The sequence below is a fragment of the Solenopsis invicta genome, chromosome 9 (genome assembly GCF_016802725.1).
Source record: "Solenopsis invicta isolate M01_SB chromosome 9, UNIL_Sinv_3.0, whole genome shotgun sequence".
In the NCBI taxonomy this organism is placed as follows: domain Eukaryota; kingdom Metazoa; phylum Arthropoda; class Insecta; order Hymenoptera; family Formicidae; genus Solenopsis; species Solenopsis invicta.
Genome location: NC_052672.1, coordinates 10,280,291 through 10,304,533, shown reverse-complemented (window position 1 = coordinate 10,304,533; position 24,243 = coordinate 10,280,291). Strand labels below are relative to the sequence as shown.

Sequence of the window (24,243 nt, the reverse complement as noted above, 5' to 3'; positions counted from 1 at the left end):
GCGCGTGTATTTTTGCGCGTGCACGCTCTCGTTTGTATGTCTGATTTTAATAGGATATAAAACATTTATATATCAAATATAAAATCGACACTAAGAAATATTGATAATTTAATTTTCAATTATAAAAAGTGTTTCTGTATGCGTATTTTGGTATTTGAAAGAACGCATATCAACTTATTGTTAAACCTGTGTTTCAAAAAATTTTTTTGCGCATAGATTAATAAACTTGAAAATGTATATGTCGTAGGCAAATAAGTAGTTATTTTAGAAAACTAGTATCTAACTAGACAAATGTTATCTGCCTGATTCAAATAGCTTTTATTCATTTATTTGTGTTTAAATGCTATTTTTCTAGGCAAATAGCATCTGCCTGAACAGTTTTTAGGAAAATAGGCAATAATTTTGGATAATTCTTCAGTTTAGGGCCCTCACTTCCGATTTTGATGAATTTAGACTCAATCAATGTGTTTTGGCACAAAATAAAAGAATTTGGCAAACAAAAAGCATTGCTTTGCTTTGAGAAGCAAGATATTAATCGTTAAAAATGACGACTATTCAAGTTAAGAAACTTGTCATACCAATAAAATGTAGCGACATGAGTATGCTTCGTTGCCACATAAGCATGCAAAAAGTGCACAAATTTGAAATATTGTGCATTTGTAATGCATTGGCAGATAATTTTAATGATAAAAGTAAATAATAAATTAACCATTTATGATATCAATTAAAATAATTAATTTCTGAAAATTTATTCAACATTATATCTTGTTAGAAAACACACGTTTATAGTTTTTTTAATTTTTGAAAAAATTGTAATAAATTAGTCATCATATTTTAACAGTTTTCTTTTGCTATTGCTTTTAAATCTTTTTTCGAAATTTTCCCTGTACCCGTATATGGAAAACGGTCCAAAAATATTACTCCTGCTCGTAGTTTATAGATATCCATCATATTCTTTGCTACAAAGTCTATCAATTCCTGTTCTGTCACCTGTACAAAAAATAAACTATTACAAAAAAAAATATTTAAATACATGAAAAGATTTTCTATTTAAAAAATAATATAATATAATAAAAATATAATATTTTATCAATACGCAGAAGATTTAATTTAATTTACTATAAAATAAAATAAATAAAACTTTATATATGTATCAATAAATATATTAAGGAACTAACAATAAGGAGAGACAAATGCCAGAACATCGTGCTATTTATCAGTAATGTATTTCTATAAAGTTTAGTAAACGTTTCGATTACCGCATCAAATCATAACTAGTGCTGATATTAAGTCAACGATATTATTATTTATCGTCCAAATCCACTGATTACATACTGATGATAACTTGAAGAAAAGTCAAACTTCTACCTTATTAATTTTGCATGACTCTCATTTGCCCGATACTTCTTCAATTTTTAATTATTGAAAGTTCTTACGACATTGTGCTTCAAAAATTTTACCTTAGCATGAGGCTGCTTACTGACGAAGGCAAGAGGATGTTCGTCATCTATTGCGTGAGGCACTCCTATTACTGCAACTTCTAACACTGCTGGATGCGAATGTAAAACATTTTCGATTTCTCCAGGAGATACTTGATAACCTCTATATTTTATGAGTTCTTTTATTCTATCCACAATAAATAATTCCCCGTCTTCATCTACATAACCGATATCACCAGAATGTACCCATCCTATAAATATTTCAAAAATTTACATTTATCCTATTAAATATGTTTTTTTTTGTATTTCATATAATATAATTTATTTAGATAAAAATAATAAAATATTATTTATTTATTTGATACACTTCCGGTTATGTCCGTTTAATTTATAGAGACCGTTTAATTTATTTGTTAATTAATTTAAATGCGTTAATAAATAGTCCAATTTAATCTTCTTTAACATAATTATATTTTTTATGATTATTATAAGATAAAGAATCTCTTTACCTTCCTTATCCACCGTGTTTTTCGTCGCCTCAGGATTTTTATAATAACCAGTCATTATGCTTGGAATTTTTGTACATACTTCTCCTGGCTGATTGGGACCAAGTATTTTTCCGCTTTCTGTATCAACGATCTTCATTTGTACATTCTTAACGGGTACCCCGCAAGATCCGTTCTTACTATTTGGTAGTTGCATCGTTGTAATACCACCAAGTTCTGTCATTCCTAAAAATACAAAAAATCAAACAAAATTTTACAACGTACATGTATAAACATACATTAATATATTTTAGCCCAGATAGTAACGTGCTTGTATTAATGTTGATATATTGCTTACAATCATAACATGTACTGATTATCAGAATTGTAGCAGCTAAATACGCATTTATTGGCAAATTGATAAGTTAGGGAAACAATTTCACGGCAATATCTCGTCAGTCTATGTTGTAATTCAAAATCATTTGATTTAAAATTAATGCTATTGTTGTTATGCTATAATAACTGTTGCCATATAATAATTTATAGAATCACACTGTGCTGTCATATTGCTGATTTCTATGAAATTCGTAGAAGACAAATGTATAGCAAATTGCCAGCATCATAAGAAATCAGAGATTTTCTCGATTTTGCTTATTTGACACATTTAGTTATCTGGGAATATTTTTTTATTCATATTTACCGTAACATTGCAACATCTGAACATGTGGCAAAGCATGCCTCAATTCTTTTTGCACTACCGGCTTAACTGATGTACCACCACATTTTATAAATTTCAAAGATGATAATGGATATTTCTTTACATAATCAGATTTAAGTAACCGATTGACCATGCTTGTACAAAGAAACATATCATGTATCTATAAACAATAAAATAATTTATTTTTTTAGTTTCTGTCATATTATAATTTGATATAGAAATCAATTAAATACAGGGTGTCAGGTAATAATCACGTCATGTGTCGAGAAGAAATAGAGCAGATTAAATTTAAAAAAAAAACTCTATTATAAAAATTAATAAGATTAATTCTTAAAAATCTCGCAAAATGTTAAAACACTTTTTTATTTACTTTAATCTACTTTAACTGATTAAAGAGAAATGACGCATTATTTCTGGATACCTCGTACAAATTCAAAATCATTTGTGTAATTTTTAATATTAATAAATATATATGTGATTAACAAATATGGTATGCTTGTTTAATAACAATTATATTTATGATTAATAAGATGTTAATACTTTATTAATTTGTTAAAATGCAATTTGTTATACTCAAACGCACTTCAGATAACAAGCACTAATGAAGAGTTAATAACAATGCTATTATTATAATTATTAACATAATAATTATTAACATTAGCAAGTTAATACCGTAAATTACTAACTAAAAATAAAAATTTACAGTTTATTGTAATGAAGTTAACTCCATTTCATCATAGCATTTACGAAACTCTGAAAACTAAATTATTGTGATTACTTGTAAGACTAATATAGCAGGTAGGTCTATATTGATGATATAATCTTTTAGTTATCACTCTGAGATAGGAAATTCTAAATATAAAAATTCTTTTACTTTAGTTATTCGATAAAAATACATTTCAGGTAAAATGATAATACTTTATATTTCTCAATCAATCGGCAGGTCATCTCCTCGTCAAATTCCGGATAGAGAATTCCTTTGAAACCTTGTGCAATCCCACAAAAGTTCATTATTATCCCAGACAGCCAATAAATACTAGAGTACCAAAGTGATGGCATGTTTGTCACATTCATATTGTTTGCTTGAACGAGAACCATCATAGAGTAGTTGGACAGTTCGATGCCCTTTGGCATCCCCGTGGTACCCGAGGAATGCATAATACACGCTGTCTGCTTGATGTTGTCGAGTTTGACATAACAGAAATTTGCTATTTTCTCATTATTGTGATTTTTCAGGATATCGGAGAACGAAGTCGCATCAACGTGCTTGCCGAAAACCACCACCTTGCAACTATACTTCTTCTCTTTTATCGCGCTTAAGACGGCGTGTACGGATTTCTCACTACAGAAGATTATTTTTGGTGTCGTCATTTGCAAATGGTGCAATATAGTTTCTAGTAACAAATAATTCATAAATAATAGAAAAATCAATGTTATGCCAAATTATTATACAATCAAACAATAAAAGTTATGTCTGAGTCTATTAAGTATTAAGACACGGTATAAGATAAAAATGTACTTAAGCGCATTGTTAGCAGAAATACTTCTAATCTACTAATATAATCGCACGTATAGTAATATATGAAAAAGATTTGATAATAATTATTGCAGAGAAACTTACGCGAATCCATGTTTTCGTTCCATGGATTGAAGATTGCGTTGATATAAGCTGCTGAAAGACAGGGCACAATAGAATTAATATGATTACCAGTGCATACAGTAATAACATCACCAGATTTGATTTCTTGTTTTTGTAGCCACAAAGCGCATCTCACAACTTTATTTTGCAGCTCCGTATACGTTACTGTTTCTTCACTACTTGCGTCTAACTGCATTATTATAAAAAATGTATAAAAATTACAGAAAAAATTAATGGTATTACATACTTATTAATTAATTAAAATAATATTTTATAATTTCATTACATTTAATTCATACAAATTTTTATTATAATAAAAATTAAATAAAAGGTAATCATTAGATAATTAAAATTACTTGCATTTAGTTATTAAACTTAGTCTATATTTGTTTCAATATATATTTTAGATTAACTATTTCTTGAGATACCTATTAAATCATCTTTTGGAAGTTTGCCAAAATGGCAGTTTCAAGGTATTTATTGCATTCATCTGATAACCATCTTACGTAACAAAATTAAAAATTAAATATGTTACTGAACGATGACGATAAAACAAGTTGTCGTAGTTATTCAAATGTTTTATTGTTTTAAATTGTTATCTTAAACGTTTCGTTATTTTTAATTATAATTTTTTACTCACATATGCAGTTTTATCCCCATTGTTTTTAATACTAATCCACATCAATTCTCCAAGACTCCCATAATTACCCAAATTGTTTTTCACTGGCCCTTTGTAGATACCATTTTCTATGATAAAATTCTGGAAATAATAGATAAGCATGACGGATTTAGCTGTTATCACAATGCCTGTGCGTTATATGTTTTCAAGTCGCATATTTTACTTTAATTATACATTTACAATTTTTTTTTAAATCATTGATTGCTTTAGAACTTACTTTCAAATTATTTTCAACCATAGTGTCAGAAATATTTGTGTTTCAGGTTGTAAATATAGGACACTGAATGCAATCCAATATCAACTCTACAAAAATGCATCATAAATAAAACATTCTATAATTATCTTAGATAACTGAAAACTGTTACGTGGATAACTGAAAAATGTTTACGTGGATATGTATGTGTGTTTGTTGTATGTGTGACATGAATATTGTAAGAATTGTTAAAGTGTATCATGAGCATAAAAATAATTCTTCTTGCAAAAAAAATTACAAGAATATGAAAAAATTATTATTGCACTATTTCAATAATAATCTATAACTTGGCCATATTTTTATTTTTTTTTTTTTTCGTATGATTTTATTTTCCGTATGGTTTTGACAATTTGATTTATGTATGACTCGATATTTTATAACATTGATATTAATACTTATAATTTTTACAGATAAACAAAACAAAATTTAAAAGCAATTTTATTATCATTTTATGCAAAATTAATACTTAGAACTCTTTATTTAGAAAGTGAGTCAATGTATAAGGACATTCCCACTATTCCTAAGTGCATGTATTTATACGTAATCTTAACATTTGAGATATTGGGATTTTATTTGTACATTTATTGTTAGATTAAATCAGTTAGATTAAATCAATGGCTTTAATGTGTACCAGTATTATTCACTAAAGCAATCTAATTGAATTCGCGTAACAATTGATCAATTTTAATTGTTAACAATTTAAAAAGTATTATATCCTTGACATTAAAAATTTTTGTATCAAAAAACATTTATATGGTAGTAATAACAATAAATGTACAAATAAAATCCCAATATCTCAAATGTTAAGATTACGTATAAATACATGCACTTAGGAATAGTGGGAATGTCCTTATACATTGACTCACTTTCTAAATAAAGAGTTCTAAGTATTAATTTTGCATAAAATGATAATAATTGATCTTGAGAACAACTGCTAGTCATTTGAGTACAAAAAATGAATTATGAAAACAAAATATAATTTTATATTTTAATCATCTTAAAAACAAACAGCATTTGTGTTATTTACTAAATTTGTCAAATATACATGTTAACATTTTTACATTTTAAAAGGAATATTAAAATATTTAGAAAATAATTGTTTGTAAAAAAAATAAGTAAAAGTATTTACTAAATACATTATTTACTGAACTATTAAATTTAGCAAATCATAAATCTTAAATGATATATGGAAAATATGATTTTGGAACAAATAATTTTGTTGAAATATAAATCTAAAAATAATTTTGTTATATTATTTAGAAAATTACATTTAAGTTATTTGAATGTCAAAACTTTTAAACAATAGCAGTATAATGCTTGAGTGTCCTAGCTATATAATCATTTTGATTGTCCAATATAAAATTATTTTCTCATTTGTCTAAATCTAATATCTATATAAATGCTGCAGTAAAATTTATTTTTCCGTAAAAATAATATTGATAAAGTCACAACATTCTCAATTGATTTATGTTTATACAGAGTGTGTTGCAATCACCGAGCAATATTTTAACAGCGTATTCTAGATGTAAAGTGGAGCAAAAAATCTTAATACAAAAATGTCAAGGCTATAGTACTTTTTGAATTATATCCGATCAAAGATAACCAGTAATGTCGCGTAGAATTTGTGCGTTCAGTAGTTGGATTGCACGCTTATCAGTTTATCATTTGTTACTGATTTCACAAGTTCATACAAACTGAATGTAACTACTAAATGTATAGGAAACAGATGTCAATTTATATTATGCTTGCTAAGTAAATAACGAGTCAATATTGCATAAAAAATACGTGACAAAGTTTTTTAAAGTATAATATCAAAATATAATTACAGTGTGTAAACAGTGTGATAAAATAAAAATGGATTACAAGAATATTTTGATATGTTAATCACATATGCTGAAGCTAATCAATTCTTGTTTCGCAATTGTAAAACTATAAAATTTAATAATTATAACAGTAATAATTAGTGACGTTCTTAGGAATCAGATGTATAGTAAAAATTAATATTATGTAAAATCAGTGACAAATGATATACCGATGAGGGTCCAACTACGGTCCTAAGCGCGCGAATTCTACGCGACATTACTGGTTATTTCTAATCGGTTATAATTCAAAAACTACTATAGCTTCGACATTTTTGTATTAAGATTTTTCTGCTCCACTTTACATCCAGAATACGCTGTTAAAATATTGCTCGGTGATTGCAAAACACCCTGTATAAAAGAAATGTTATATAATATAAGATGCACAATACCTTTGGTTATAAACGTCAAGATATTCAATGTAACAAGAAAAAAAGAAGAAATTTGAAGAAGAATCAATAACGATTACAATATAGAAGAAGATGCCGTGTTTGAAAACTAAACGTGTTTTCCACTACGCAAATACCGTCTTTAACTGGTATTTAGTAAATAACGGAGTAACGATGTACTGTGATCCGTTGCTAGCAATAAACTGCTAGCAATAGTCGATTGGCTATTGACGTGAGTACTTTTAATTTTGTAATATGTATTTCGCAAACGATATAAAGTCTGAATTGTCTGTGCAAATCAAAAATTTTGCTATGTCACTGTCTTTCTTCGTTAATACTTCTCACTTAACGTTTTATGCTATTTATCTTAAAAAAATAGATAAGATGATGCAATTGATAGCATGCCTGTTGTTCACGTCATTTGATATACTCTCGCACGCACGGGCAGCGTGCGAGCACGTATGTGTTATTTCCATTTCAGAATTTAAAAATTGCCGTTACATTTCCGTGATATAAATTTTTGCTCCATTGTTTCATAAATATTTTATTTATATATTTATTTAACACAAATACTGGATTGTTGAAAGTGTTATGTTGATTAAAATACTTATACATCTTTAAAACTTAACAATTATATATGTGTATGTGTGTGTGTGTGTGTGTGTGTGTGTGTGTGTGTGTGTGTGTGTGTGTGTGTGTGCGTGTGTGTGTGTGTGTGCGTGTGCGTGTGCGTGTGCGTGTGCGTGTGCGTGTGCGTGTGCGTGTGCGTGTGCGTGTGCGTGTGCGTGTGCGTGTGCGTGTGCGTGTGCGTGTGCGTGTGCGTGTGCGTGTGCGTGTGCGTGTGCGTGTGCGTGTGCGTGTGCGTGTGCGTGTGCGTGTGCGTGTGCGTGTGCGTGTGCGTGTGCGTGTGCGTGTGCGTGTGCGTGTGCGTGTGCGTGTGTGCGTGCGCGCGTGCGCGCGCGTGTGTGTGTGTGTGTGTGTGTGTGTGTGTGTATGTATGTATGTATGTATATATGTATGTATGTACGTACGTATGTATGAATGTACGTACGTATGTATGTATGTATGTATGTATCTTTGTCTTGCGATTAGTGTGATAAACTTGAAAATATATATAAAATCACACAAGAAATATCAGAATAAAAATAAAATTGTAAGTGAATAAATTTTACCATTAATTATTTGTGTCTTCATACATACATCGATTTATGTTTTGTTATTATATATTAACATTTTTTAGAAATTAATAGGATAAATATTTTTATAACTATAACTCAAACTATATTTTGATAACAAGTCAGTATTATTATATAACTCATACATTATTAACATAACTAATTTTGGAATATTCGTTCAATATCATGTTCTGTTAGAGAATAAAATCTTGTAATTTTTTTTATTTTTGAAAAAAATGTAATTAATTAGTCATTATATTTTAACAGTTCTTTTGCAATTGCTTTCAAATCTTTTTTCGACATTTTCCCTGTAGCCGTATATGGAAAGCGGTCCAAAAATATCACTCCGGCACGTAGTTTATAGATATCCGTCATATTCTTCGCTACAAAATCTATCAATTCCTGTTCCGTCACCTGTACAAAAAACATTAAACTACTGCAAAAAAAGTTACTTTAACACATAAACAAATTTTTTCTTTCTTAAAAAGTAAACATTACTATATAAATATTATATTTTGTCAATACACACAACATCAATTTAATTTACTGAAAAATAAAATAAATCAAAGATGTGTGTGTGTGTGTGTGTGTGTGTGTGTGTATATCAATAATCATGAGCTAAGCAGAACCAAACGCCAGTCGTTTCGATATTTGCTTTATCGTCATCAGTATCAACACCAAACGTCAGCCATTATATATTTTTTATCGGAATGTGTGTTATATACTGAAGATAACTCGAAGAAAAGTTAAAAGTCAATGCATTATTAACATTAGGAAAGATTGAAACTTGCACATCATTAATTGTATATGACTCATTTGTCGGATCTTTTTAATTTTGAAATATCGAGTGACATTATGTTTAAAATCCTGGTCACATTATGTTTAAAAATTTGTACCTTAGCGTCTAGCTGCTTACTGACGAAAGCAAGAGGATGTTCGTCATCTATTGCGTGAGGCACTCCTATTACTGCAACTTCCAACACAGCTGGATGCAAATGTAAAACATTTTCGATTTCTCCAGGGGATACTTGATAACCTCTGTACTTTATCAATTCTTTTATTCTATCAATAATAAATAATTCTCCGTTTTCATCTATATAACCTATATCACCAGAATGCATCCATCCTATAAATATTCCAAAAATTTACATTTATGCTATTAAATGTGTTTTTTGGCTTTAATAAAATATAATTTATTTATTTGTTTATTTGATACACTTCCCATTCATGTTAAAATTCTTTAATTTATTTAATCTGTATGCGTTAATAAACAGTCTTATTTAATCTTCTTTAACAAAATTATATTTTTATGATTATTATTAGATAAAGAATCTCCTTACCTTCCTCATCCACCGCATTTTTCGTCGCCTCAGGATTTTTGTAATAACCAGTCATTAAGCTTGGATGTTTTATACATACTTCTCCTGGTTGTTTTGGACCAAGTATTTTTCCACTTTCTGGATCTACGATCTTCATTTGTACATTGTTAACTACTACCCCGCAAGATCCATTTTTACTATTTGGTAGTTGAATTGTTGCGATATCACCAAGTTCTGTCATTCCTAAAAATATGAAAAATACAAATAAAATTACACAACATAGACATTAAAATATTCTAACTTAGTCAGCAATGTGTATTAATGCATACATGTTGCTTGCAATCACAACATCTATGACTCTAGGAAAGTGTAGCAATTGAGTTCAAATTTATTGTCAAATTAATGTATTGGAATAACAATTTGGCAGCAAATTTTTGTCAACTTATATTGTTATTTTATATTATCCGATTCAAAATTAATGTTATTGTTATGCTTAATAATTGTTGCCATAATAATTTATAGAATTCCACAATGGTGTTTTATACGAACAACATGAAATAACTTTCATGCTGCTATATTGCTGTAAAATTGATAGCGTTACATATGTAAATTGTCACTACGTGTTTTTTTGTATTCAAAATTTATTGAAAATAAATATATTGTAAATTGTCAGCATAATATGGAATTAGAGATTTACATGATTTTGTTTATCAGACACGCTTAGGTATCTAAAAATATATTTTTATGTATATTTACCGTAACATTGCAATATTTGAACATGTGACAAAATACGTCTCAATTCTTCTTGCACTATAGGCTTAATTGAGGTACCACTACATTTCATGAATTTTAAAGATGATAATTGGTATTTTTTTACATAACCGGTTTTAAGTAACCGATTGGCCATGTTTGTGCTGAGGAACACATCTTGTATCTAGACAATAAAATAACATTATTCTATCAAATAGTATTAAATTATAATAAGATGTATAAACACCAATTACGTATAAATTGTTGTAATCAATCCATGTTTCGTAAACAAATAAAACAGATTAAATTGAGTAAAAAAGTTTATTATAAAAAAATTATTAATTAAATTAATAAAGATTAGTTATCAAAAATTTCGTAAAATGTTACAAAAATTTTTTTTGTTTAGGTTACACTGTCCAAGAAATGACGCGATTAATATTGAATATTCTCTAAAATTAATTGTGTAATTTACAAATGTAAAATTCATTGTATAATTTACAATATTAATAAATACATATGCGATTAAGATATATTTAATTACAATTTGCATTTAACTTGATTAATAAGAAATTAATTCTTTATTAATTCATTAAAATAAAATTTATTATACTCAAATATACATGAGATAACAAGTAATGATAGAAAATTGATAGCAATGCCTTATTATAATTATTATTACCATAGCAAAAGCTATTTTTGTACATTATTACTTTAACTAAAAATAGAAATTTAGAATTTATTGTAATAAAGTTTAAAAAACTTCATTATAGTATTTGAGAGAAAGTAAAAACTAAATTACTGAGATTACTTATAAAACGTATATATCGAGTAAGACTACATGCGATAATATTTTGATTGTTGCTATAAAGTAAAAAACTTTACATATTAAAATTTTATTTATTTTATTTATTCGATAAAAAATAATTTTTCCGTAAAATAATATTACTTTGTATTTCTCAATCAATCGGCAAGTCATTTCCTCGTCAAATTCCGGATAGATAATTGCTGTGAAGCTTTGCGCAATCCCACAGAAGTTCATTATTATACCAGTCATCCAATAAAGACTAGAGTACCAAAGTGATGGCATATTGGTCACGTTCATATTGTTTGTTTGAATGAGAGCTATCATAGAGTAGTTGGACAGCTCGATGCCCTTTGGCATCCCCGTGGTACCCGATGAATGCAAAATACACGCTGTCTGCTTGATGTCGTCGAGTTTAACATAACGGAAATTTGCCGTTTCTGCATCATTGCAATTTTTCAGGATATCAAAGAACGAAGTCGCACCAGCGTGCTTGCCGAAAACCACCACCTTGCAACTATAATTCTGCTTTTTTACCGCGCTTAAGACGGCGTGTACGGATTTCTCGCTGCAGAAGATTATCTTTGGCGTCATCATTTGCAAATAGTACAATGTAGTTTCTAATGACAAATAATTCATAAATAATAGAAAAACAAAAGTTATGCCAAATTATTGTATAATCAAACAATAAAGAGATATATTTATAAAGATAATAAGTATTAATACGCATAAAGCAAAATTGTACTCCCGCGCATTGTTATCGCATTGCATTTCTAATTCTCTAACATAATTTAATGTATAATAACATATGAAAACAATTCGATAATATTTATCACAAAGAAACTTACGTGAGTCCATGTTTTCGTACCATGGGTTGAAGATTGCGTTAATATAAGCTGCTGAAAGACAGGGCACGATAGAGTTGATATGATTACCAGTGCATACAGTGATAACATCACCAGATTTTATTCCTTGTTTTTGTAACCACAAAGCGCATTTCACGATTTTATTTTGCAACTCCGTGTACGTCACTGTTTCTTCAGTACGTGCGTCTATCTGTATGATTATAAAAAATGTTTTGAAATTACACAAAAAGTTGATTGTATTACACAGGTATCGAGTAATTAAAAAAATATTTCATAATTCCGTAAGATTTAATTTATGCAAATTTTTACTATAACAAAAATTAAATAAAATATAACCATTATATAACTGCAACTAGTAACAATCAGTTTATAAACATTTATTTTACATTTTTTTAAAATATACATTTAATATTATTTAATAATAAATCTATTATATATATTTTATTCTTTCAAATGAATAACTGCTTGAGATGCCTATTAAAACGTTTCAAAAATTTTGCCGAAGTCTCAAAATATTTTATTTATATTATAATTTTCTTCCGCAATACAAAAATGAGACCTATTATTAAACGGTGTTGTCAAGTATAACAAGGTATTAAAATTATTCAAATTATTTCTTATTTCCAACTGAAATTTTTTACTCACCTGTGCAATTTTATTTCCATTACTGCTAATATTAATCCACATAAGTTCTCCAAGACTTCCATAATTACCCAAGTTATATTTTATTAGGCCTTTATAGATGCCATTTTCTATGGTAAAATTCTGGAAATAACGGATGAGCATGATAGATTTAATTGTTATCACATATCACATGCCTTTGCGTAATGTGTTTTCAATTTACATATTTCACTCCAATCATTTACAATTTTTTTTATAGATAATCGATTTCTTTAGTACTTACCTTTAGATTATTTTCAACCATTTTGTCAGAAATATTTGAAGTTCAAACTGTCAATGTTAAATTCTGAATGCGTCACTTTAGAAGCTGCTTCGTAAAAAAATCATTTTATATTTATATATCCCAGATAATTGCAAACTAATAAGTTTTATGTGCGTTCGCGCACTTATGATGTAAGAAACTGTTAAAGTGTATAACAACAAAATGAATTACTTTCTCGTATAGTTCGAGGAAAGACTACGAATATGGGTGTAAAAATTCACGAATTCTAATAGCGAATTTGATTAGATACAATAATACGCTCTGGTGTACATTAAAGCTATCGTACACAAATCGATGCAAAGATGTGTGTTTAATATACATATATATATATATTTTTTTTTACTTATTTAGTTTTTAAATTTATCTACGTACTTTTGTTTCCAAGTTATAGGTGCTTGAAGATAATATTCGAAATGTTCGAAACGTACGTCTCGACCTTGTCTAATGTTTCCAAGTAACATCCAGCGTTACAAATCGCACAGAATTTCAGGCAGTCGATATCTTATGCTTGCAAGTTTCTGTTCTAAATGCTGTTTTGTAAAAGTGATAAAATAATATTATAATATACATTTATGCTGAAATAGCCGTTATACATTTGCTGTATGGCTGTGATAACGTGAATATGAAGGTCGTATTTTATCAAGAACACTTACCGCAATATTCCGAATCATCGATTTTCCATTGATAGATGGCCTCGTGAAAGTAGTGATACATTTAAGTTGCGAGCATGCAATCGCTGGCGACTAAAAAGAGTACCTACACCTCAAGTCAAAGAAATTCTTGCTGAAGTTGCTGTATCTCCATTGATAAGCACAAAAAATGTAACCGCGAATCATAATGTTTCTTATTCCAGTGGGGCAAGTGCTAAACACACATTTTTATCCGTATCATCTTTAGCAAGCATTCAACAGGCAGATAATATTTTAAGAAAAACATTTTGTGAATGGTTACTGAAACAACATGCTGAGAATTCTGCTTTCCTAAGTGTCACTTTATTTTTTGACGAGGTCAAATTTATTAAAAACTCATTAAGGTGTACAATAGCGTGTGTTGATGTACGAGGCAAATACTTCAAACATTTTTTTTAATCATCCATAACTTGAAAATTAAGGTATGCAAGACATATGTCCATATGATGTTTTTTACTTATTTTAGTTTGTTTTTTATTTATTTATAATTTTATTACATTCGCAATATGTTTTATCAGTTTTAAACGGCAATAAAAGTGTTATATAATATTAGTTTCACTTATAGTGTTAATGGTATTAGTTTCACTTGTCAATAGAAGTTAAATTTATAAATAATATTAAATTAATTGTAAGAATGCAACTAGCTGTAACATTAATTTTTGAATTTCCTACGTTTCTATTCCCGATCAGCAACATGCATTATTGCAAACATAAACGTGAGAAATTTAAAAATTAATTGTATAACTAGCTGCATTCTTATATAATTATTATTACATTAAATATTATTACGTTATTAAAGCAATAACACTCTAGCCGCAAAATCATTTATTTCCATTCGGTCGTACAAATGTTGATTTTATCTTATGATTAGACTGTATGATACATTTATTTAAAAAAAGAATACTTACAGTAGTAGCAGTTGATCTTTAGAACAACTACTAATCATTTGCAAACAAAAACTAAATTATAAAGATAAAATATAACTTTATATTTAAATTCTTTGAAAAAGACAACATCTCATTTACATTTGTTACTTATAGGATTTATCAAATATACATATTGACATTATTACATTTTAAAAGCGATATTAAAATACTTGGAAACTAGTCGTTTGTAAAAAAGGTAGGTAAATGTCTTTACTAAAGACACTATTCCCTGAATTATTAAATTTAGCATATCATAAATCATAAATGACAGATGGAAAATATGATTTTGTTATAATATAAATTTGAAAATAATTTTGTTATATGTACCATTAAAAAAATTGCATTAGACGTTTAAGTTATTTGAATGTCAAAATATTTCATACTACAATAATATTATCATGAGAGTCTTACATAATCATTTTAATTGACCAATATAAAATTATTTCCTCATTTGTGTCAAAAATACATATATCAAGAAAACTGTTGCATAAAATATATTTTTCACTATAAATAATATAAATAAAATCACGGCAAACTTGACTGATTTATGTTTATACATGTAGTAAGGAAATTTCAAATTATAAAAAAGCTTAACCTACCTTTGGTTATAAACCTCAAGATATCCGCTGTGAATGAAAAAAAAAAAAGAAATTTAAAGAGCAACAAGTAACGTCGATTATAATATAAAAGAAGATGCTGTGTTTGAAAAGTTTTCCACTACGCGAATATCATCCTTGACTGGTATTCAGTAGACAACTAAATAATGGATGTACTATGATACGTTGCTAGAAATAAACTACCAGCAATTACTCACTGTCCATCACGTGAGTATTTCTATGTATCTATAACATCTTTATCGCAGACCATATAAAGCCTGTTTACATTAAATGCGCGAGTCAAATGCTGTCTTTCATCACCTATCTTAGTATTCCTCATTCGACATTTTATGCCATTTATCTTAGCAAAATAGAAAAAAGCAATGAAATTGATAACAAGTTTGTGTTAACGTCATTTGATGTGCGCTCGGGCGCGCGTATATGTATGTGTCTTTTCCACTTTAGAATTTAAAACTTGATGTTACATTTTCGTTACATAAATTTTCGCAATATTTAACTTACAATATATATTTGTCTAACACAAATACTGATTCGTTAAAAGTGTCTTGTTCATTAAAAAATTTATACATCTTTAGCTTAACAATTACATAAATATATATATATATATATATATATATATATATATATATATATATATATATATATATATATATATATATACATATATACATACATACATACATACATACATACATACATACATATATATATATATATATATATATATATATATATATACAGGGTGATTATTAATAATTGTTTCCACGTTTTACCATAAGAACATGATTTACCGACGGATACGTATTTCTAACATATTATTATATTAGAAATTACAAATGCGTGCTCCTGTGGTAAAAAGTAAGAACAGTCATTAATAATCACCCTGTATATATATATATATAGTCATTAATAATCACCCTGTATATATATATATACAAATAATTAAAAATAAAGTTTATTTAGTTACAATTTGGTTTTTATACTGATATTTCTTGTGTGATTTCATATACATTTTCAAATTTATCAAACTAACCGCAAGACATATACGTGGTTAATTTGATAAATTTGAAAATGTATATGAAATCACACAAGAAATATCAGTATGAAAATCAAATTGTAACTAAATAAACTTTATCTTTAATTGTTTGTGTTTTCATACGTATATCTGTCTATGTTCTCTTATTATATATTAATATATATCAAATTTTTTTAGAAATTAGTAGGATAAATATTTTTAAAACTATATTTTGATAACAGTATAATGTATAACTTATATTTATACATTTTATTAAAATAGCTATTTTCTAAATATTTGTTCAATATCATGTCCTATTAAAGGAATGCACATTTACAAATTTCTTTATTTTTGAAAAAATTGTAATTAATTAGTTATTATATTTTAACAATTCTTTGGCCATTGCTTTCAAATCTTTTTTTGACATTTTTCCTGTAGCCGTATACGGAAAGCGATCTATAAATATTACTCCTGCACGTAGTTTATAGATATCCATCATATTCTTCGCTACAAAGTCTATCAATTCCTGTTCTGTCACCTGTACAAAAAATATGAAACTATTGTAAAAGCCTTATTTAATAGATAAAAAAAGTTTCTATTTTAAAAAGTAAACATTGTTGTATAAATATTTTAAAAAATTTAGCGTTTTTCTATAAACATTATATTTTATCAATACAAGCAGCATTTAATTTAATTTACTGTAAAGAAAAATAAATTAAAATTTATATATATATATATGGGTGTCCCAGAAAGCTCGCATCCCATTTTAAGAGCGGATTCTTTGGAAAATTCTAAGAACAAAATCCTAATACGAAAATGTCGAGGGTATAATGGTTTTCAAATTATTCGCGATTAAAATTTACGAATCACTGAGCTGACATTTCGCGCGCTCAGGCATGGTGACATAACGAAGGTACCACAAGGGTACCTCTTGACATTAAGGTTGTCATATAATTACGCAATGATATTTATATTAAGAAATTACTACTATAGGAAACATATTTGTACATTACATATGCACAATTAATGTTTTCAACAAAATATCAATTTAATAACAAGATATTACGATAACCGTTGGGTCAGCTGTCAAAATAAGTTCATGTTCATATGATAAGAACTTTTATGGTAACATATCGATAATATCGATAATTTATGTGATAATATGAAAAAGATTGAATATGTTGATAAAGTAGAATTCAGACATATCAAATTATGTCTATTTGACATTATCGCGTTTATATCAATTAAATTACCGATTTACATTTTTAATAGTTAAAAATGTAAATAAATTATCGATATGTTACCATTATCAATATATATATATCAATATATATCAATATATATATATATATATATATATCAATAAACAGGGGCTAAGAGACAAGCAGAACTAAACGCCAATTTTTTGTACAATTTGTCGCTAATGCACTTTTATAAAATTTAGCAAACGTTTCGATCCTCGCTTTGTCATCATCAGTGTCAACATCACAAGTTAACGACTATTATTCATTTTTTATCATAATCTGTTTTACGTACCAATGATAACTTAAAGTAGAGCCAAAACGTTTAAAAACTCAATGCACTATTAACGTTAAGGCTCTTGACTCCTCAGCCGAGAACTCCGCGTTGATGGTAGCGACATTTCGTCGGGGACAAAATTAGAACTAATACACGTGAAACGTGACAGATTGACGATGAAATGTTATCGTGCATGTCATTTTGTTATTATGTGTTTCATTGTAAAAACATGACTTGTCTCGTATTTACCAAATTCGTAAAAATGGACCGCGAGTAAAGTTTCTTTGAATTTTATACATAAAAGTACATTTTTCACTCCTTTTAATAGCTATCCGTGTGTTTTCCTGTCTGAATAGACGTCACTTTACGTGCTTTTTACGACTATTTACTGACTGCTAGGCGAAAAAAGGATAGTCGTGACCGATATTTAGAAATGTTTTAAAGCCATCTGATTAGTCTGTTTTATCCAAATTGGCATTATTTAGAAATGGCACGTCGGACAAAATTATGTGCCCATGTGTTTTCCTGTTTCAATTGCTTCACTTTACATGCTTTTTACAACTATTTACTGATTGTTAGGCGGAAAAAGGATAGTCGTGACCGATATTTAGAAGTGTTTTAAAGTCATCTGCTTAGTTTGTTTTATCCAAATTGGCTTTATTTACAAATGGCATGTCGGACAAAATTACGTGTCATTTCACGCAATTTCTCGCTTCTGACGTCACGACTTCAATATGGCCGCGGCGAGTACTCAGGAGCCTTAAGAAAGATTAAAACTTGCTCATCATTAACTGCGCATGATTTTTATTTGTCAGGTACTTTTTAAATATTTAATTATCGAAAGGCATTAAGTTTAAAATCATCATCACATTATGTTTAAAAATTCATACCTTAGCCTCAGGCTTCTTACTGACGAAGGCAAGAGGATGTTCGTCATCTATTGCGTGAAGCACTCCTATTACTGCAACTTCCAACACTGATGGATGCGAATGTAAAACATTTTCGATTTCTCCAGGGGATACTTGATAACCTCTGTACTTTATCAATTCTTTTATTCTACCAATAATAAATAATTCTCCGTTTTTATCCATATAACCTATATCACCAGAATGCATCCATCCTATAAATATTCCAAAAATTCACATTTATGCTATTAATTATGTTCTTTCGGATTTTATGTAATATAATTTATTTATTTGTTTATTTAGTACACTTCCCATTTATTTTAGAATTGTTTAATTTATTTAGTCTGCATGCGTTAATAAACCGACTTATTTAACCTTCTTTAACAAAATTATATTTTTATGATTATTATAAGATAAAAAATCTCCTTACCTTCCTCATCCACCACATTTTTTGTTGCCTCGGGATTTTTATAATAACCAGTCATTAAACTTTGATGTTTTATACATATTTCTCCTGATTGACTTAAACCAAGTATTGTCCCATTTTCTGGATCCACGATCTTTATTTGTACATTCTTGACGGGTACCCCGCAAGATGCGTTCTTACTATTTGGTAGTTGCATTGTTGCGTGATCACCAAGTTCTGTCATTCCTAAAAATATGAAAAATACAAATAAAATTTTACAACAGTAACATAGTGTTACATATGTAAATTGTCATCTACGTGTTTCTTTGTATTCGAAATTCGTTGAAAATAAATATATTGTAAATTGCTAGCATTGTATGGAATTAGAGATTTGCACAATTTCGTTTATCAGACACGTTTAGGTATCTGGAAATATTTTTTTATGGATATTTACCGTAACATTGCAATATTTGAACATGTGACAAAATGCGTCTCAATTCTTCCAGGACTATCAGCTTAACTGATGTACCACTAATTTTCATAAATTTCAAAGATGATAATTGGTATTTCTTCACACAACCGGATTTAAGTAACCGAGTGGCCATGCTTGTGTTAAGAAATACATCTTGTATCTAGACAATAAAATAAAATTATTCTATGAAATACTATCACATTATAATCAGATATATAAACATAAATTGCATACAGATTTTCATAATTACGCCATGTATTGTAGACAAATAGAACAGATTAAATTAAGTAAAAAAGTTTTTTATAAGCAAATTATGACTTTGATTAATGAAGATTAGTTATTAAAAACCTCGCAAAATGTTACAAAATTTTTTTTTTGTTTAGATTATACTGTCCAATTATACAAGAAATGACGCAAATAACATTGGACATTCTCCAAATGTAAAATCAATTGTATAATTTACAATATCAATAAATACATGTGCAATCAAGATACATTTAATTACAATTTGCATTTATCTTGATTAATAAGACGTTAATTCTCTATTAATTTATTAAAATAAAATTCTGTATACTTAAATGCACATCATATAACAAGTAATGATGGAAAATTGATAGCAATGGCTTATTATAATTATTGTTACCATAGAAAAAGCTATTTCTGTACATTATTACTTTAAACTAAAAATGGAAATTTAAAATTTATTGTAAAAAAATTTAATTAACTTTATTATAGTGTTTAAGAGAAAGTAAAGACTAAATTACTGAAATTACTTATAAAATTTATGTAGCGAGTAGGACTATATTAATGCGATAATACTTCAGTTGTTACTATAAAGTAGAAAACTTTACATATCAAAATTTTATTTATTTTATTTATTCGATAAAAAATAATTTTTCGGTAAAATAATATTACTTTGTATTTTTCTATCAATCGGCAGGTCATTTCCTCGTCAAATTCCGGATAGATGATTGCTGTGAAGCTTTGTGCAATCCCACAGAAGTTCATCATTATCCCAGTCATCCAATAGAGACTGGAGTACCAAAGTGATGGCCCATTGATCGAGTTCGTATTGTTTGTTTGAACGAGAGCTATCATAGAGCAGTTGGACAGCTCGATACCTTTCGGCATCCCCGTGGTACCTGAGGAATGCATAATACACGCTGTCTGCTTGATATCGTCGAGTTTAACATAACGGAAATTTGCCGCTTCTGTATTATTGCATTCTTCCAGGATATCGGAGAACGAAGTTGCACCAACGTGCTTGCCGAAAACCACCACTTTGCAACTATAATTCTTTTCTTTAATTGCGCTCAAGATGGCATGCACCGATTTCTCGCTGCAGAAGATTATCTTTGGCATCGTCATTTGCAAGTAGTACAATGTAGTTTCTAATGACAAATAATTCATAAATAGAAAAACAAAAGTTATGCTAAATTATTGTACAATCAAACAATAAAAAGATGTGTCTAAGAGTAATGAGTATTAATATGCATAAAGCAAAATAGTACTTGCGCGCATTGTTATCGCATTGCATTGTTTCTAATTCTCTAACAAAATTTAATGTGTAATAACATGTGATAACAATTTGATAATAAGTATCGCAATAAAACTTACTCGAGTCCATGTTTTCGTACCATGGATTGAAGATTGCGTTGATATAAGCCGTAGAAAAACAGGGCACAATGGAGTTGATATGATTATCAGTGCACACAGTGATAACATCACCTGATTTTATTCCTTGTTTTTGTAACCACAAAGCGCATTTCACGACTTTATTTTGTAGCTCCGTGTACGTCACTGTTTCTTCAGTACGTGCGTCTAACTATATTATTATAAAAAATGTTTCAAAATTATACAAAAAGTTAATTGTCTTACATAAGTATCAATTAATTGAAAGAATATTTCATAATTCTGTAAGATTTAATCTTTACATATTTTTACTATAACAAGAATTAAATAAAATGTATCCATTATATAACTGCAATTACTATCATTCAGTTTATAAACATTTTGTTTACATTGATTTTATTATATCTTTCAGATTAATTATCTTTTGTGATGCCTATTAAATTACGTTTTGAAAAATTTACTGATGTATTAGTCATAAAATATTTATTGTATTCATTTAATAATTTTTTTACGTGATATGAAAATAAAATGTTTTATTTAACGGTAAAGTCTAATATAACAAGTTATCAAAATTAGTCAAATTTTTTGTTATTTTAAACTAAAATTTTTTACTCACGTGTGCAATTTTATCTCCATTATTGTTAATATTAATCCACAAAAGTTCTCCAAGACTTCCATAATTACCCAAGTTATGTTTCACTAGTCCCTTGTAGATGCCATTTTCTATGGTAACATTCTGAAAATAATAAATGAGCAGAATAGATTTAATTGTTATCACTTATCACAATGCCTTTGCGTAATGTGTTTTCAATTTACATATTTTACTTCAATCATTTACAATTTTTTTTAAATAATCGATTTCTTTAGTACTTACCTTTGGATTATTTTCAACCATTTTGTCAAAAATTTTTGAATTTTCCATTGTCAATATAGAATTCTAAATGCGTCACTCTACAAAGCTGCTTCATAAATAAAGCGTTTTATAATTATCTTAGATAACGGAAAATTGATAAGTTTTGTGTGTGTGTGTGTGTGTGTGTGTGTGTGTGTGCGCGCGCTGGTGATATAAGAAATTGTTAAAGTGTAGCATCAGTAAACAAATAATTTTTTCATATACTTTACAAAAATTTTATAAAAATACAACAATATTACTAGTACTTGTTACTAATACTATTATTAATAATATTGTAATTTTTAAATAATATACCAATAACATTTTTATATTTTTATAGCATTTTTCATATGGTTTTATTTGATAGTTTTGATAATTCAATTTATGTATGCCTCGATATTCCATAATATTAGGCTGTCATTAATTTTTATAAGTCAAATTAAATACTTATAGATGAACAAGACAAAGTATGAAAGTAATCTCTTTATCATTTTATGCACAATTAATACTGCGAAGTCTTTATTTCGAAAGTGAGTCAATGTACAAGAGTACTATATCTTCATTACATGTACAGTCTAATATCTATATTCATTATAGTAAGAAATGAGGATTTTTTGTTCGCATCCGGCTTTGTTTTCTGTATGACAAAACGTATTGTGTAAAATAAAGACAGATTTTAACAGGGAATTCTCGTTTCTCCAGGAAAGACTATAAATAGAAGTGTAGGTTTGCGAATTCTAATAGCGAATTTGAATTGGATGAAATAATGTGCTATAGTGCACATTAAAGCCATCGTACACGAATCGACGCAAAGATGTGTGTTTAGTATACATATATATGTAAATATATATATATATATATATATTTCTTACTTGTTTAGTCTATAGATTTATCTATATACTTTTGTTTCCAAGTTATAGATAATTGAAGATAATATTCGAAATGCTCGCCAACGTACGTCTCGATTTTATTTAATGTTTCCAAATAATATCCAGCAATAATATTCAATACAAATTGCATAGAATTTCAGGCAGTCAATATCTTATGCTTGCGAGTTACTGAGTCTAAATGCTGTTTTGTAAAAGCGGTAAAATAATATTATAATATACATTTATGCTGGAATAGCCGTCATATACTGATATATTATATGACCGTGATAACATAAATGAATATGAAAATTGAATTTTACCAACAACACTTTTCGATATATAAAATTCCGAATCATCGATTTTTCATTGATAGATGGCCTTGTGAAAGTGGTGATACATTTAAGTTGCGAGCATGCGATCGCTGGCGACTAAGAAGAGTACGTACACTTTAAGTTGAAGAAATCCTTGGTGAAGTTGTTGTACCTCCATTGATAAGAACAAGAAATATTACCGCGACTTTTAATGTTTCTTATTCCATAGTGGGGCGAATGCTGAACACACATTTTTATCTATATCATCTTCAATGTGTGCAAAGCATTCAACAGGCAGATAATATTTTTAAAAAAATATTTTGCAAATGATTACTGAGACAACATGCTGAGAATTCTGCTTTTCTATGTTTCACCTTATTTATTGACGAAGCCAAATTTATTAAAACTTTATTAAGGCGCGCAGTAACGTATGTTGATGCACGAGGCAAATACTTCAAACATTTTCTTTAAGTATCCATAACTTGAAAATTAGGGTATGTAGGATATAATAAACTTGTAAACAAATAAAAGACAAACTAAAACAAGTAAAAAACATATTTTATACACACACACACACACACACACACACTCATATATATACATATATATACACACGTATGTCTTGCGGTTAGTTTGATGAATTTAAAAATATATAAAACACCACATAAGAAATAT

The 24,243-nt window shown here is 28.1% G+C and overlaps 2 protein-coding genes across 4 annotated transcripts; both read right to left on the bottom strand.

The window, feature by feature from the left end:
- Window positions 1-43: 43 nt before the first annotated feature.
- On the bottom strand, window positions 44-8,773 carry LOC105196620 (4-coumarate--CoA ligase 1). Of its 3 annotated transcripts, none has more exons than XM_039453831.1 (9): window positions 8,634-8,773; window positions 5,178-5,263; window positions 4,922-5,041; window positions 4,264-4,471; window positions 3,561-4,036; window positions 2,625-2,802; window positions 1,949-2,170; window positions 1,461-1,690; window positions 44-990 (listed from the first exon to the last, which is right to left on the bottom strand). In XM_039453831.1, exons 2-9 carry the CDS (start codon window positions 5,196-5,198, stop codon window positions 835-837), a joined length of 1,611 nt encoding a protein of 536 aa, XP_039309765.1. In that variant the 5' UTR covers window positions 5,199-5,263; window positions 8,634-8,773; the 3' UTR covers window positions 44-834. The 3 variants fall into 3 exon arrangements, with proteins under 3 accessions (XP_039309765.1, XP_011160940.2, XP_039309764.1); XM_011162638.3 differs by lacking the exon at window positions 8,634-8,773 and adding an exon at window positions 7,465-8,146; XM_039453830.1 differs by lacking the exon at window positions 8,634-8,773 and having other exon boundaries at window positions 5,178-5,972.
- Window positions 8,616-24,113, bottom strand: LOC105196622 (acetyl-coenzyme A synthetase). The gene is made up of 17 exons (XM_039453265.1): window positions 23,261-24,113; window positions 22,371-22,455; window positions 22,113-22,232; window positions 21,482-21,689; window positions 20,780-21,255; window positions 19,847-20,024; window positions 19,417-19,638; window positions 18,972-19,201; window positions 16,943-17,101; window positions 13,278-13,307; window positions 13,019-13,138; window positions 12,356-12,563; window positions 11,652-12,127; window positions 10,712-10,889; window positions 9,977-10,198; window positions 9,533-9,762; window positions 8,616-9,050 (listed from the first exon to the last, which is right to left on the bottom strand). Exons 2-17 carry the CDS (start codon window positions 22,416-22,418, stop codon window positions 8,883-8,885), a joined length of 3,273 nt encoding a protein of 1,090 aa, XP_039309199.1. The 5' UTR covers window positions 22,419-22,455; window positions 23,261-24,113; the 3' UTR covers window positions 8,616-8,882.
- Window positions 24,114-24,243: the final 130 nt, after the last annotated feature.

Excerpts from the sequence above, each read along its gene's own strand:
- LOC105196620 (XM_039453831.1), bottom strand. The coding sequence starts at position 5,198 with ATGGTTGAAAATAATTTGAAA. Across the intron at positions 4,472-4,921 it reads ATGGGGATAAAACTGCATAT|TTAGACGCAAGTAGTGAAGA; the intron begins GTGAGTAAAAAA and ends ATAATAATGCAG. Across the intron at positions 2,803-3,560 it reads GATTGATTGAGAAATATAAA|ATACATGATATGTTTCTTTG; the intron begins GTATTATCATTT and ends TATTGTTTATAG.
- LOC105196622 (XM_039453265.1), bottom strand. The coding sequence starts at position 22,418 with ATGGAAAATTCAAAAATTTTTGACAAAATGGTTGAAAATAATCCAAAG. Across the intron at positions 21,256-21,481 it reads GTACGAAAACATGGACTCGA|AAACTACATTGTACTACTTG; the intron begins GTAAGTTTTATT and ends ATTTGTCATTAG. Across the intron at positions 19,639-19,846 it reads TCAAATATTGCAATGTTACG|GAATGACAGAACTTGGTGAT; the intron begins GTAAATATCCAT and ends TCATATTTTTAG.